The following is a 16,205-nucleotide window of genomic DNA, read 5'->3' as shown; positions in this document are numbered from 1 at the left end:
CGCATTCTGCATCCAAATTCAATGATACAGCCATTCATCAGCTTGATTTTGGCAGTGTTATACATGCCCTCCGAAACATTATTTTTGGCAGGCTCTCAAAGCCCGAGTGACTTTCAGCATACCAATCTCACTGACTTGCTGCATCGTCTCCTTCATGATCCTTGATCAGCAGGAGCTCAGGACCTCGGCTGACTAGCACAAAACCCAAAATAGTAGGTTTGACAATGCAAGTCTGAATAACAATTAAAATGTAACCTCAGTGACAACAGCTGGTATGTGCCTCCGTGCTGCTGGTTGTTGGCATGTGCTCTGTGACTGCTTTTCTCAAACTATGTTCAGGTGAGCAGGCAGAAGGTGCCCAAGAAGCACCTGTGTCTGGTCCCTAAATTAAACAAATATTGCTGTAAGCTGAATTATCCCACCAAGGACTGTCTGGAGATGATAACTTCAAAGAGCAGCAGGCTCCTGTATAAGGGCCTTTTTTGGGTTAGAGACGCAGTATTAATGACTTTACATAATTTTGTCAGCTTTGGAAAATTTTAGAAGCATTTCCATTCTTTCTTTTTGAGTGGCTACAGTTGAATGTTATTACCCCTGCGCTACCAATGGGGAAATGGCATCACAGAACAGACCTGGGGCTGTCCCAGCCCTTGAGATTTTCTACTTGGTGGACCAGTCCTCAGGCTTTTTTGAAGATTGCTGGATCTCACCTCTTTAAGTGCTCAAAGCTTCCAGAAAAAAAGTACAAGGTGCCCTGGGATCCTTGTATGCAATGTATGAGTGTCCCTGCAGCAGTTCTTTGGGAAAGCAGTGGGAAGTATTTGATTGCTGCAGTGCTTTACATAACCCAGCAATTAAGTATCCATATGCAAAGGCATCTGACCCCCTTGTACCTGAAGAAATGTTGTGGGGATCTGCTCGAGCCCACTAAGGTACAACTGACACCCCTGCACCCCAAACAACCCTCTTCAGAAACCCCTTCAGGAAAAATCCTGGAGGAGCTACTTGGAAACTGGCACCATCCTCCACTCCCTCAGAGGGAAACCCGAGGACCAGAAGTGATTCAGCAGAAGATGATGCAGAATTGATTTGCTTGGCAGAGACCCCATTGCAGGTCTATTAATGCTGCTGTACAACACCTCTTTCTCTGAAAATGAGAAAAGCCAAAACCTTTGCCTCTCACAGAAGGGAGATACCGAACATGATGCTATTTAGCATTGTCTTCTGTAGACAATATACTAACCTAGGAAATGGGACCAGCCTTCATAGCAGCAACCCACACTTTTGTTCTTTCAGCCATGCTAACTGGAGTCTTTGTATTCCTCAGTGGCTTGAGAGAGAATCCAACCTTTGCCAGAGCAAAGGTCTTTGTGCCCATTTAATGAAAGAAGAGACAAACATTCAGACTACAAATATGTTTCCTCACTGAGTTGTGCATATTTTGTGCCACTAAATAACCGTAGTAAAAGCTGTGTTTTAAGCCAGTAAAACTTACTTTGTCTTTGCTGATGAGGGATCAGGCTCTGGAAAACACATCCAGAAATAAAACAAATAAAACAGAGCAAACAGCTCTGTCCCATCAAGGTAATTCATATCCTGTTAACCAGAAAAAGAAAAAAACCAACACGCACAAGAGACATCTGGAAGTGAAAATTAACTAAAACCAGACTAGCGACATAAACAAGAGAGAAATACAGCCTCCAGATCTGTGTGGCTGAGCCTGATGGATATCACAAACTGGATTGCTTGAGGTTTTTATTTTTAAAAGAGCACAACAAATCAGGGAGGATATTTTCCATTTAAAGTTATAACTTCTCAATTCAGGGATTTGCGAGGGCATAAAAGACACAAGCATAGAGGAAAAGAATTATTTGCCAACAGCTTTCCATGCATGTTGGTCCCAGAACAAACTGAATAACAATAACCATTATTTGAGAATCATTTTGGTTGTCAAAATTCATAACTAATATTATTTACAATCTGGTGTATGACCACCTGCAAGTTTAATTGAATTTAAAAAACCCACATACTAACATATAGTCACATAAATAGTCATGCACAATTATTTGGAAAAAATAGTTTTAATTTTCATTTTAGAAAAGCCAGTTAACCAAGAAAATTCTCCCCCTGTAGCAATATCTTCTTACACTGAGGAATTTTGCTCCTGGTAGTGAAGGAATTTCTGAGTTTGGTTCATTTCCTCTAAATGTGTAAGAAGGGCTGTAGATGCTCCTAGATGAAGAAAATCTGCTTTTCACCTCATTGCTGACCTTGAAGCCACTTTACTATTTTCTTGCCTATCTAGCTATGAAATCTTCATCCAATCTGCAGTGGGATCTGCCATCTGTTTGATTCCCCTGCAGATCTGGGCAGAACAGTTTTATGATCTGCTTCCCTGCCTATAATAGAGTGTATTTTTTTTAAAGGTGGCAAATGCTACTGATTAAAAAATGGGGGGGATGTTGATTTAGTTTTTCATTTTCAGTGTTAGCAAAAATATCCTTATGGAGCTTTTATTTGCTCATATCACCCCCAAAACCCACCAAAGCAAACATTTGCTAAAATAATGGCAAGCTTAGCCAAGCAGAAAAGATCAGGTTTTGAATTATATACCATTAGATCCTATGAACCAACAACACTGCCTGCCAAATTCAGAGTCCACGACATTTTCAAGCCCAGAAGTAATTTTCAAGTACCAGACTAGTTTTGAAGTGCTGACAGATTAAAATGCTCTTTTGCTTTACTTAGAAGTTGACCCAGTTTGACAGAAAAATCTTCAGGAGAAAGTAAATGCAGAACTTTGTAGTTTATTTGGTACTACTTCACAGTCTACAGCAGTGCTCTGGAGGTCAGTAATATTATCCAGGTGGTAAAAACCAAATCCTTCATCAAAACATGTTCCGGAAAGGTGTACCTGGTTCGTTTATTCCTGCATGGAAATGGTGAAGTCTTTCCATCCGTAGTGCACCCACTATTTTGTCCTGCTCCTGCACAGAAATAATACCGTGTCAGTAATTCATAAGTATTACAGAGGCCCTTGCTGTGCTTCTAAAGTCATCAGAACCTAGTAAAAAACAGTATATAATTTAGTTTGGTTTTGTGTGACTCGTGCAGTCCTCGTAGCTTCTTTACTTACGTATATTGTGCAGCTGCTGCGTGACAACCTCCCCAAAGGTGGTCTGTGGGATGAAAGATCCTGCACAGGTCTGCAGGCTGGGCTGGGCCTCTGAGAGGACTGAAAAATGCCAGGTGGAAGGAAAACACTGAAATGGAAAAAAGAGAAGAGTCAGAGAAACTTCATTTTCTAAATCCTGCAGGTTCTCAGGCATCAAAGGGATGAATAAGAGACTTGCTGAGTTCTCCTGCCCTGGAGGGGACATTCAACACAAGTGTCACTGGGACGCCTGCAGTGATTCCCAGGGACTGAAGGCATGTTTTGCATCCCTAATCCATGAGGCCAGCATGATGGCAGGAACACATGGGACACATGGAATACAGTTCTGGTACAGTACTGTGACTCTTGACCGGGGCAGAAGCCCCAGGAGGAGCTGGACAGTGTAGGGGGTTCTTCAGAGATCATTTTCACTGTGGGTTGTAGTGCCCCTGTTTATGCTGCCCTTTTTTTATGTTTTCTTTTGCCATATGAGATCAAGTGTTGAATATAAGTGACTTTACATCATAAAAAAAGGTATTTCAAGTAACTCAATGGACCATTTATTTCAATTCCTAATACAAGTATTCTTCTGTTGGTTGTCCAGGAAAAGAAGAAATGCTAACAAAGAGATAAAATTCAGGACAAACACGGAAGTCACACATTTCAAAGGCAATAAAGTGATACAAAACTTTATCAGCCTCAACTATACATGTTGGAAATCACACATTTCAAAGGCAATAAGCTCACACAAAACAATAAACTAATGCAAAACTTTATCAGCCTCAACTGTACATGTTTAAAACAGAAAACTCTACTTGTTTCAATGTTAATTAAAACTCTGAATATCTACAGTCTGAGCCAGCAAGACAGCCAACAAGTGTGACAGACCAGTGATACAAGTGACCTTTGTGACTTATGCATCAGTGACAGTGGGATGGGGTCTTGCCTGCCATGCTCTGTGCTGGGGACAATGACACACGGACAGGACCTGATCTCCCTGCCCCCAGTGCTTGTTGCTGATACTGCTGTTGGTTTCATCTGCACACTGGGCTGAGCAGGCAGCTAACACAGCAAGAGGCTAGGAGAGACTAAGGCAAAGAGGAGGGAAGTGATGATATCCAAAAGAGGTAACAGAGGCAAAGATGCCTATGAGGAGTAACCACCTTAGGGGCATGATATCAGAAAGTGGTCAGAGAAGCATCCCCTGGTGTTACCCACCAGTGGCCATAAGGAGGAAGGGGGGGAATCATGAAGTAAGATGTCCTGGTGCCTTCCCTGTGTACCTCCCTTGCCCTTCTGCTCTTGACTCCCTTTGCCTTGAACTCGTCCTTTTGCTCCGGCTGCTCGAGCATATGGTGCTTTTTTCCCAGTGCCAGGGAGGATTTGTGAACAAGCTCCGTATGCTTCTTGCATTTCTTGAGCTGAGTCCATCTCGGGTGGGTGGCCAGCCTGGAGCACAGGCATGGGCACGGGCGTGTCTGTGATGCAGCTACTGAGTGACTTCGGCAGAGAGCACCGGTAGAGTGCTCAGCTTAAAAGCTCAGGGAAGAGTGGCCATTCCCACCATGGCTTCTCGCAGTGTTTTCTCAAACCTTTGATTCAAGATGTGACACCTGCAACCCTTCCCTAAGCTGGCCCCTAGCCCAAGCATTCAAGAGCCTAGGAAGGATAGGAGGGTATGTTAGGGGTCTGACAGGTGGTGCTTGTTACAGCTGGTAAGCCTGACGCAAATTGAGTCCACAAGCATTTGCTGCTCCTCTGCTTAGAGGAACAGAGCTCCTCACCCAATGGCTTAGGAAATGGTTGGTTGTGGAGGAAACAAGGCTTCTCACTGAAGGACCTTGAGAGGGACAAGCAATGGGTGTCTCCAGGAAACAGTACTAAGTTTGCTCCTCCAGAAGGAAGGGATGTGGGTGCAAAGCACAAAAATCTGCTGCAAGGGAAGAAAAGGGGCTCTTGTCCACCTCCCAGCTTATCCAAGAAACAAAGCAGTATCTGAGTGAGTAGTTCACATCCCCTCCATTTCCCAGCATCACAGGAAGCATCACATTTGCTCCAGAAAAAGGGCTTCTAAGCTGGAGCTAGATCTTTAATGTGTGTATGCAGCAGATACCTGTGTAAAACATGCAACAGGCTGTTCTTAAAAATCGAGACCTCTTCCTATAGTGGCACTGGGGTGGGCACAAGACGTGCCCTAAGTACCAGTCTTGTGTTCTTTGGTTGTTTGAAGATTTGTTTTCATAGACTTATCTGTAATGAATGTTTTTTTCTAATGTTATTGCTTTATACAGCCCAATTCTATGTGCCAAAACACTAATTTGTTGTAATTATTTCTCTATCACTAACTCGCTATTGTAAAATACATGGAAGCTTTAAAAATCAATCATCCTGTTTTCTGAAGACATGAAGAGGAGCCATTGTTTAGAGGAGGAGAAGGAAACCCAGGCTCCACATCAAGAGAAAACACATTGGCTCAAAATTCATACAGTGTACCTCAAATTCCTTTCGCTGTGTGTATGGTCTCATTTTTTCACCTGGAGCACAGCTATTTATCAAAGAGCTCTTGGTCTGCCTGTGGCCTCTCTGGTGTTCTTCACACTGTCCCTTGCCCTCTGTACTGTGTAAAGTAAAGATTGCTCTGGGTCTCCCAGAACATCCTCTCTCTTCTTTCACCTTCCCACTGAGAATCAGGTCCTGCCAGTTGTACCCTAAGGTTAGGAACAGAATTAGCAGGCCCTGATGTGACCCTCATCCCACAGTGCTTCACCTCATCCTATGCTGTTGTGTCACACTAGCATAACACCCCTTTCCATTGCAGGCAGAAGTTCCACACAGTGACCTCCCTCGGCAGCATCCACATCAGCTGTAGTCCATCAGCTCCCCCACACCTGAGCTTTCCCCATCCCTCTGTCCACAAGCTGAGGACATCCAGGATTGCCTTTCTGCTTAAATAGCTTCACGATGCTTCTTCAATACTGTTTCCAAACCATAAGTCCTTGGAGTGGTCTCTGCCAAAAGGAGCGGAACAGCGTTGCTTCAAGGCTCTTACAGCTCACACAAACAATCCAGTGTCTGTAGCTGCATCAACAGACTAGGAGTACCCCAGGCAAGAGGTTTGTTAGGGTCCTCCCCCACGTACCTACTGGTGGCTGCTGTCAGAGATGAAGTAAAAGGCCAGGCAGAGCCTTGCAGGTGGCCAGGCTGACCAGTCTCTTACTCCATGCTGAAAATACCACACATCATGCAGACACGTCAGTCAGGAGCCTGCATCTGTCACACAAGGGGATGGCTGCACCTGCAGAACAGAAAAGCTGGAGTTGGCTAACTTGCACCTACTCCTTATGCAAACACTTACAGACCTGCAATGACAAGAGGCAACTTCTGCCAGCACTGGAGAAGAGGCTGAGATTCCTCAGTTCTGCTTGCATTTGCTTCAGGGCAGATGTAGGAGAAATCTAGTGGAAACAAACCACTGCACACTCAAGAAAAGGAGGAAAATGCAAACAGTACTGAATACTGTGGTTTTCACAGTTTAAGGTGCAGCTCCACCACATTTCTTGACAGAAACTAAATAACAGAAAACCATAGAGGAGGGGGACCTCACAGATGCTTCTTAACCCCCCCACATTGATCCTTCCAGAAGAAGAAATTATCTAATTCCTCACAAGGTTATCTTAAATTACCTACTGACCGTAAGAAAATGTCCAGGCATTCCAGGGACACCAGGACAGAATCTGGTGCTGTTATTCAGAAGTACAAAGAAAGGAAAAACAAACAAACCACACCCTCAAAACAAACAAAACACTAAACAAAACCACAAAAACAAAGCAAAGCAAACAACCCCCCCAAAAATAAACAAAAAACACCCACCCAACCAACCAAAAACCCCAAACCAAACCAAAATAAAAACAAACAAACAAACAACAACAAAAAAAAACCAAACAAAAACCCCACAGTGTTACAAAACAATTTGACTAACTTAGCAAATGTGCAGGGTTAATTGTCACTTTGTTGCTAAAGATGAAGATAATAAAATTGCATGACTCCATTTTTCTTGCTGTATGTCAGAACTCCTATCAATTGCAGACATAATAATGCTTCTCCTGAAGTAATATAGATATGCTCTTTGTGTATTTTCTGCTTTCTGACCTCTTATCTTTTCCAAGTCCTCCACCCTTTCTCTGTAAGTGTTGGTGATCTTAATTTATCCTGTTGTGGTAGTTAGTCACAAACGTACTTCTGTTCCATTCCCTTTGGAGAGGACACTTCACAAAGCTTCAGAGTAATCAGGAAAGTCATCACAAGCCATGAGAAGTACCTGCCTACAAAATAGCTATAAACTTCCCCTATAAATCAAGGCATTTTCTGAGGAATACAAAAAGTTATGAAAAGCTTATTTGTATCGATATAACTGATAAAAACCAGATATTACATGCCTGCTCTGAAGGGAAACACAATAATACAAGCCACACACTCTTTCCTGCCTCCACACAGTTGGGTGGCTTTTGGGACAAAGCTGTTCAAGTTTTGTAAGTCATGCTGCAAAGGATCAAGAACTTCACTGATCCCATAGCAAGTAACAATCCAGGGGCAAAGGAAGATCATAGCATGGCCAAGCTCTTTCTTTATTGTCTAAAAATTATTATAAAACAGCACTAAACCAAACATGGCAAGTGGATATATCTAGTTGCCATCTGGCTTCTGGGAAGACTGAGTGGAAAGCTTTACCTCAGTTTTGTTGATCTCTGCACAAGTTTTGATCTTGTGACTTGTTATTTTGTGTTGTTAAATGTAGAAACTTTGCTCTTTTTACAACTTTTCTTGCTGAAAACTACTTCTTTTGATTCTTACTCCCTTGCCATCTCCTTTTGGCCTATGTAAGAGCACACATAAACTGAGTATAGTTCATAAAGCATGATTTGCTTCCTATAGAGCATCCTAAGGCTTCCTTAAAAGTTCTGAGGAAGAATACCAGTATTACTACTCCTTCCTCTGCAAACATGTGCTGCTTGTTCATCAGGTTAGGGTGGCATTTTGTGTTCTCAATACTGCAGAGCCGTCCCACAAGCCCATTCTCCCGAACTGGTGCTGAACATACATTTCATCCTAACTCGTACCTGATACCAAACTACTGAAGCTGATGTCTCTATTTGCTCCCTTATACCTGTGCTGCAGGGCACTGGACCTTTCTCATCGGTTGTTGTAAACGGGCATAGCTCAGCTGACTTTGCCAACACTAAACTTGTCTCCTTACAGGGTCTCTTCTGACAAATCATTCTCTGACACTGGCTTTGTAGCCCCCCATCTCCTCCTTGGGGACCTATAAAATCTGAGGCACCTTGAGAAGACACATTTTGGGGCCTGGGCCATCACTTGGTCCTGCTGATGCACCTGCCAAAAGCTTGCAGCTACCAGCCACGTAACAAACTAATTGCAGTGCAAGAGCTCTGCCTTCTTAAAGCTCAATTACGATGTGGAGTTGTCAGTGGGGCCTGTACAGCGTTGCCTGAACTTACCTGAGATAGACAAGTGCAGCAAAATTATCAAGCACGTATTTTTTTCTTCTGCTTTCTGCATTTTGTGAAAAAGATTTGTCTTTCCTCCACGGGGGACTGACGCAGGCTGTGGGTTCTGCCAGCTGAGGACAGCCGCTGGCAGGACACATGGAGATGGAAGGACTCAGGAAAGGAGAAAAAAACCTCAAACCTCCTCTCTCCAGGGGGGATGAAATGAGTGCGGATTATGAGCCAGAATGCTCAGTAAAGGGCAGCAGAGGTTGCAGCCTTTACATTCAACAGCACCACAGCGAATCTGGGAAAGGCCAGAGTGGGTATGAAGAGAACAAAGCACCATATTTCATGTCACCTGCTGCAGTTGCAGAAGGGTGTGAGCCCTTACCATGCTTGATGCAATGGCTGTTCACATCTTTCCACCACTTTCCCCGGAGAGTTTCTATTTAACCATCAAATAACCAAGGTCAGGTTCAGGTAAGGATGGAAGTGCTCATTTTCACTTTCTACAATAACAATGCTCTCCTGCTGTGGGATGAGGGAGCTCCTTCTAGACCGATGCTTTGCAAACAGAATTACTAAGACAGGGGATATTCCCTGTGCATTATGAAGAAATAGGAGCTTATGGGCACTGATTGTAAGCAGAATCCCCTGCAAACTGCTAGTGTTCTAAAGAAATATTTTTCAAATTACACAGTTAGGCAAAAGTGTCCTGTTTTGAAAAACTACAAGAATGTTCTCTCTGTGGGGAGATGTGAAGTGCAATTATGCTCCCATCTTTGCAAACATGGATTACAGAACTGAAGATGTATTTTCCTTTACAAAGGCTTGCTTTGGTTTTGTTCTATTAATACTTGAGAATCTGCGGTCCCAAACCTGCAAAAAGATGCTAAAATAATTTAAAAAGGTAAATGAATGTTTCCAAGCCACACGTGAAGGCTAGCAATTGTGTGGTAATTCTATTTAAGCCTAAGATGTTTGATGGCTTGGTGCTCTTGTCATATTTTAAAGGTATTTGCTGTAATCAGGCAGATTTATGTCCAGCTCTGTTCAGACGTTCTCATTTTTAATCCAAAATTTGCCTCTTCATGTCAAAAAGCAACTCAGAGTTCCTCCAAAGACAGTCTCGGCAGGAAGACTGTAGGTTCAAGTGGAAATAACATGGAGTCTCTTCTTCTCAATTCTCAGGACATAATCCCCTCTAGGGACTGACATTCATGGAGAAAGGAACTGTATTTCCCGATAGGGACGTTTCTTCTTGCACCTCTGTTTTCTCTCTGTTTCCCTGGTGCAAAACCCTCTGAGTTTTCACAACACTGTCAAGGGATGTTCTGTAGACACTTGTGCAGTTTAGATCCCCAGCACATCCTTCTCAGAAGACTCAGGAGATGAATCTCAAATTAGGCACTACAAGACAGAGTGACCAAAAATCACATGCTATTGACAGAAAGCTTCAGTCTTTGTCAAAATCAGCATCTACCAAAATAGCCATCCATGCTTTCTGTTGGCTGGATATTTAAATTCTGATTGATATTATAGTTTGTTTCACGCTTTCTTAAAAACACCTGAAGGGGAGGGGAAGTATAACCATAGCTACTGAAATAAATGGTTGCTGTCCCCTGGCCTGTGACAGTAGCATTTATCTTTTCTACAGCCCATGTGTGAGGGGAAGGGAGAGAAGACTCCTGCTCTTGCTTAGCTATTTTCTGTCAAAAAAATCTTAGGGTAATTTTTGTACAGTGAATATTTATAACTGTTGTTACTGTCAATATAATTTTTTGCAGTTACTGCGCTTATTTACATTTTAATGGCCAAGTCAATAAAGATTTATGCACCTGTCATCTGAATTTTCCACAGAAGTGGTGATTGCTTAAAAATCCCAGTATCTCCTGCAGAATACTCCCCCTCCAAGCATCCATTAGATGCCTTCATTGTTTTGGCAAATAGTAGGCTAACCAAGTCTTAAACACATAAGTCAAAGCCAGTAAAATCTTGCAGCAGTTTTCATGTCAAAACTTCTGCATGTTACAAAAGCTCTTGCTCAGGAACCATTTTTTTCCTCTATATTATTTTAAACACTGTCCCTTGAGCAGCAAAGCCGGGTTTATCACTTTGATTTCTTTCAGATGCACACATTACATTGCTTTTGTAGCTTGAGGAAATACGCTGCTTAGTGTTGACCTTGTTTTGATTTTAATGCAGAAAAAGGTACAGTTCGGAGCCCTGCTTTGTGGGGTGTGCAGGCACACCATTCAGGAGGGACATGCTATGCTCCAACGTTCGCTCCCATGCACACATTACCCTCCTCCAAAATGTGAACCACGGAAAAGGAAACCTGAAGGCATTCCCTCTGCACCTGCCCGTGGTCTTGGTGCAGGAATTCGGGCTGCCAAGGCACATGTGTGCCCTCGTTCTGGTCATGCTTTTCCTGAAGGCAACCACACCACAAGCCTTTTTTATCTCTTCCCAGAGGAGGCCAGTGAGTCCCACACCACTGCTTTGCTGCTAGGGGCTCTGCAGCATCAGGTCCCTTTCCATTCCCAGACTAATGTAGTTTTGTCTTTGCTGTCCATCCCCTGCTGGATTTCACAGTGGCTGCAGGGACAATAAGGAGAAGCTGGCTCTCTCCAGGGATCTCTTCTATCTCTGGGGTGTGCTCTCAGTCTAGGCAGAGTGGAGCCAGGTCTGTTCCAGCTGAAGCTCAAAGACATATAGAATTACAAGGTTTCTGATCATTTTAGCTTGGAGTTCAATGCTATTTTAGGATAGAGATGAGATTCGAGGGTGAGGTGAAGCCAAGGTTAGGGACCAGGCTTCAGCAGCATCTGAGCCTCACAGCATGCTCATTCACAGATCCTAGAGTCTCAGTGCAATCACCTGCACTGGAGCTGCAAAAGAGGCACATCACAGGCGCAGAGCTGGAGGAGCCCTGGCCCATCAAATGGCTTCGGTGCAGAGCTCTTGCTCTCACACAGCCTGGCTCACCCAGACTATGTAGCTGTAACCAGAGCACCATCAAACCTGTCCTACATGTCCTTGCTCTGCTCTCCAGATTCTTGCAGCTTGCGCACAAACACACATTTTAATTGTGACACCAGAAGATATTTTCCCCCATACGGGCAGTTCCCTCTCCAGCTTCAACCGTCCCCAAGCTCCCCTCCCCAAGCCCCGAAGTACGCCAAGCAACGGTTCTGAGCACCTTCCAGAGAAAAGGGGAAGGCCGAGGGGGGGTCTTTCATTTCATCTTTCAAAACCTTAAGCCTGCCTCCCCCCGCCTCACCCGAGATATTCCAGTAAATTACACCGCGGGGGCAGATCCCTGTGCCCTGAGGTCACCCCCCGGCAGGTGATATTTCACCCCCTCTCCCCGCTGCTCGGCAGCCCCGGGCGGGGGTCCCCGGGCGGCAGCAGGAGGCGCGGCGAGCCCGGGCCGCGGAGAGCAGGGAGAGCCTGGCGCTGAGCTGAGCTCACCTCCCTCCGCCCCCCCAGCTCTCTCCTCCCTCCCCTCCCTCCTCCTCCGCCTCCTCCCGCGCCCAGCCTGCAGCCGGGATCTCAGTATTATGGCATCGAGGAGAATGGAGACCAAACCCGTGATAACGTGTCTGAAAACTCTCCTCATCATCTACTCCTTCGTTTTCTGGGTGAGTGCGGAGCGGCGCGGCGCGGGCACACACCGACCACCCGGGCACGGCCCCGGCACCCCCTGGCCCCCACCTGCCCGGGGCGGGGGGCGGCGGGGGCTCCGCAGCGCGGATCTGCCGGGGGGGGCACCGCCGTGCCGTGCGGGGACGGACTGTATCCGCCGGAATACATATGTGCATACTCACACACATATATATGTGTGTATTTATATTTATATTTACATTTATATTTATTTATATTTATATATATATGCACACATATATATGTATATATACATTTTATATATATATATGCACTCATATATATATATGTATATATGTGTACATATTTATACACGTACATGCACACATATATATATATTTAAAGTAATGTTTTTTGCCTCTTCTCGCGCCGGGCACATACCCCCCGAGCCCCCGCCGTGGAAAGTTACAGGGGTCTCCCTGACAGTCCCCGTTGCCCCCCCACCCCTCCCTGCCGCCCCCCTTGGCCGGCCGGGCCGGGATGGGGGGGGTTGCGGGGCGGCCCCCGCCTGTGTCCCCGCTGCTGCCGCATCCCCATCCCGCCGCGGGGCCAGGGGGGTGCCACCTCGGTGCCCCCTGGTCCCTCCCCGGTGCTCACCTGGGCGCAGCGGGCGCTGCCCTCCGCCGCCGCCCGCGGTACCCGCCGCGGTATCTCTGCGTTTCGTAACCGGGCTCAGGCTCCCGCAAACCATTTTCCTGACCCAGATGCATTAATTGAGTTGCCGCGATTGACTGACGGGGGAGCCGGGCCGTGTTTTTCAGGCTACCCCGGGGGCTGGGGGGTTTCGCAGCGTCCCGGCCTGTTAGTCAGCAGATCCCTGGCAGGAGCCGCGTATCGCGGCGGCGATCGGCAGATTAAAGTCCTTTTAATGGCACACGGTGACAACACACGATAATGGCCCCGCTGTGCGCCGTTAGAGACCGTGATCCGCGCATCATCGATACGGTGCCCTAAGGCGCATTTGTCACTTCCTAGCGAGGGGAGCTGATTGTGCTTTATTGGTTTAGTAGCTTTGTGCTGTGAACAGCGTCTGTGAAACAGGGTGACTCAAATTTTCATCATTCTGCTTAAAAATGCATTCTAGACAAAGAATTGCTTATTCATGGCAATAACGTTTGACAGCGTTATAGTGAACACATTACTTCAACTGTTTCAACTTTAACTTCATAGGCTTTTTGTTTTGTTTTGTTTTTTTAAAGCATAACCAAAAATTCATTTTGCTAATCCATATTTACAGCACTACCTCTGTGTTATTGACCCCCACCCCCCACCCCTTGTTTTTTAACAATTTTGGTGGTAGCCGCAGCAGATGTATTTGATGACTGAAATGGATAGAAAGCCACAATCATCTGTTGTTTTTTTTTGTTGGCAAGTAGATCCTTCACGCTAGTCTCGAGGAGGTAGGTTGCTAAGTTTATACACTTACCACAATTTCAAGACTCATCCTTTCCAGTCCTCAGTTCTCAGCGGATCTATAAGAAACCCCTCTTCTTCCTGCGATGAATGAGCAACTGCAGGAGCCCTGGCAAATTTATGGTGTCTTTTAAAATTGTGTCCTCTTTTAAAAGTGATTGCTGTGTCTGCTGTAGCCCGAATAAACAGAGGACTTAGATCGGCATGTCCGTTGAGCTAGCACATTTCACCAACGCTAATCTCATTAAAAAAGGGAGAATTGTACATTGAGCCAAGCAGCTGGCTAAGGGCATTTGTGCCCTAGGCTGTCGTGATGCCAGGCCAGGTTGACAGCTGGGACCTTGTAGGGTAAATAACACAGCTGAGCTCTGGTTTGGGCTCCAGCAACACAGCTGTGCTGGTGGGATGCTCTCCTGCAAATTATTTTACTCTGAACTATGTATCAGGTTCCCATGTGTCCTGGTCCTCTCCAAGGGCATGGCCCACTCTTCTAGTTACTTAACATTTGGCAGCCCTCAGTGTTTGCCCATTTATCATCTTCCTTGAGCCCGGAAAAGGAGGAAGAAACAAACGGTTGGAGACAGAATCCTGCAACCACGAGCAAAGGAGAGTGAAGAATCCTATCTGCTCTTGCATCCATTTTCTCAAGGCACGAACCTATAGAAACCTAGGCAGGTCTCAGTGGGGTAAGACAGCAAAGGACTTTGTAAAGGTCCAAAATAGTTGACAGCAGACCTTAAGTCTTCATTAGCTCTTCCATGCCAAAAGGAAGAACAAAATCTAATTCACGTGTTTGGCCCCTTTCTGAGTTTTAAATCTAAATAGCATAAATTGGAGCAGGTTGCAGCTATTGCCATGACTAGAGCAGAAACATAATGTGCTCTGGCCGTATGCTCCCTTTCTTTCTACAGGCAAGTTTGAGAGCTCAGAGATGCAGGGACTTGCCTCAACCCTCCCTCCATTATTTTCTAGGGTGCTTTTTGTACTCTCACGGGCTGCTGGTTCCAGAGCCAGTGTAACTCAAACTTAGTCCCTGTGAATTCTCAGAGCTGAAAATAGGGGAAAGATTCTATTGGAGGAACTATTTTAAATTTTATTTCTTGGACCGATCTAAGTACCAGAAGGAAACTATGCCAGCACCACAAATGGCTGGTTTGTAAATTTTCATTCTGACGGCTTTCCCACATTTTTTGGAGAGGCTGTAAGCTGATTTCTAAAGGAGAAAGCCCTGCGTTGCTTGGCTGCATTTTGTATGTTGTTTTTTTTTTTTTTTTCTAGCAGTGGGAATGGAGTTGTGTTATAACACAGGGCAGAAAGTCGTCCTGTGACAGGGTGGTGTGTGGTGGCAACCCTTCAGTTATCAAGCCAATGGATTGTGATGTGAGGGGGCAGGGGGAGAAGATTCTTCTTTGCATCTGGTGAGCTGTTTTGAACCATCACGAAGGACTTCTTCTCTGTGTTTACGTTGTTTATAAAATAAGAAAATCTGTGTGCACAGAATGCTCGTATAACAAGTGATTGTCAGGGTTAAAAATGAATTGCATTTGTATCAATGGGAGAGATGTATGTAAGTGAAGGCTTTTAGTATAAGCATTGAATGAGGCTCCAGTGACTACACGGGAGCTGCAGGACTGTAATGAGGAGACATGGTTCATTCAAATTTCATACTGCATAGCTTGTTCCTCTCCAAATAGGTTTTATTTAATGGTATTTGTTATTTGGAAAGCTTCCTCTCCTCCCCCTCACCGCACTTCCCAACTTCTTTCCGTAAATGTATCAATATGGTAAAAAAAATTCCATAAACAGAGATAACAAGCTTTTTATGTGCTCATAGGTATTGTTATTCATAGAACACATTAAGTGCCTAAGGTTACCACTTTCGGTCCTTAAGGGATGTAGTAATAAAAATTCAACAGCCATTTTTTTCCTAATCAGAATTCTGTACTGAATGCATCTGATTTGAAACTAGTAGATTAAAAAAAGGTGATAAAAGCTCTGCTTAGCTGTTAGCTATTTTTATTTTTTCCTTTTGGGTATCATAAATTGCTTGCATAGAAATCTGAGATATAACCTGTCTTGTTTTTAAGAGAAGATGAATTTTCGATTAGAATTCAAAGTGACTTTTTTTTTTTAATAGGAGAACGAAACCTTAAAGCACCTCTCAGTACTTTGTAATTATCTAACACTTAATCACCTTTTGTCTTAAAACGTGTATACTTAATACTTCATTGTAGCCTTAAAAATATATTTTGTTACCAAATTTACTGCCTGCCTCAATGTATTTTGGGAGGGAGCTTTAAGGGTGCATGCACTGGTCCTTAAAGTTATACAGCTGAAGAAAATGGGTTTCATCTTCCATGCAAAGCTTCTTGTTGCCCCAAATAGGCACTGTAGCAAAGTGATTACCTTCCAATTTTAGACTCTGTGAGACACTTGGCACTCAAATGAGTGCTTTGGGTGTGCTG

At 44.6% G+C, this 16,205-nt stretch overlaps 1 protein-coding gene and 1 long non-coding RNA gene across 3 annotated transcripts in view; one reads left to right on the top strand and one right to left on the bottom strand.

The window, feature by feature from the left end:
- Positions 1-2,959: 2,959 nt before the first annotated feature.
- On the bottom strand, positions 2,960-13,339 carry LOC114058588. 2 transcript variants are annotated; one of them, XR_003571505.1, is made up of 3 exons: positions 12,925-13,339; positions 6,298-6,449; positions 2,960-4,603 (listed from the first exon to the last, which is right to left on the bottom strand). It is a non-coding gene; the product is annotated as an uncharacterized LOC114058588 (long non-coding RNA). The 2 variants fall into 2 exon arrangements; XR_003571509.1 differs by lacking the exon at positions 2,960-4,603 and adding an exon at positions 5,129-6,162.
- Positions 12,179-16,205, top strand: part of TSPAN7 (tetraspanin 7) — a 92,819-nt gene continuing 88,792 nt past the window's right edge. The window contains exon 1 of the mRNA XM_027886010.1: positions 12,179-12,305. Within this exon, the coding sequence (XP_027741811.1) occupies positions 12,225-12,305 (81 nt within the window). The 5' untranslated portion in view covers positions 12,179-12,224. The remainder of the gene's footprint in view (positions 12,306-16,205) is intronic.

The sequence above is a fragment of the Empidonax traillii genome, unplaced genomic scaffold (assembly GCF_003031625.1).
Source record: "Empidonax traillii isolate 1590-97213 ecotype Southwest subspecies unplaced genomic scaffold, ASM303162v1 scaffold1:size7828297, whole genome shotgun sequence".
NCBI lineage: Eukaryota > Metazoa > Chordata > Aves > Passeriformes > Tyrannidae > Empidonax > Empidonax traillii.
Note: the sequence above shows the minus strand (reverse complement) of the source record. Positions and strands in the feature narration are given on the sequence as shown.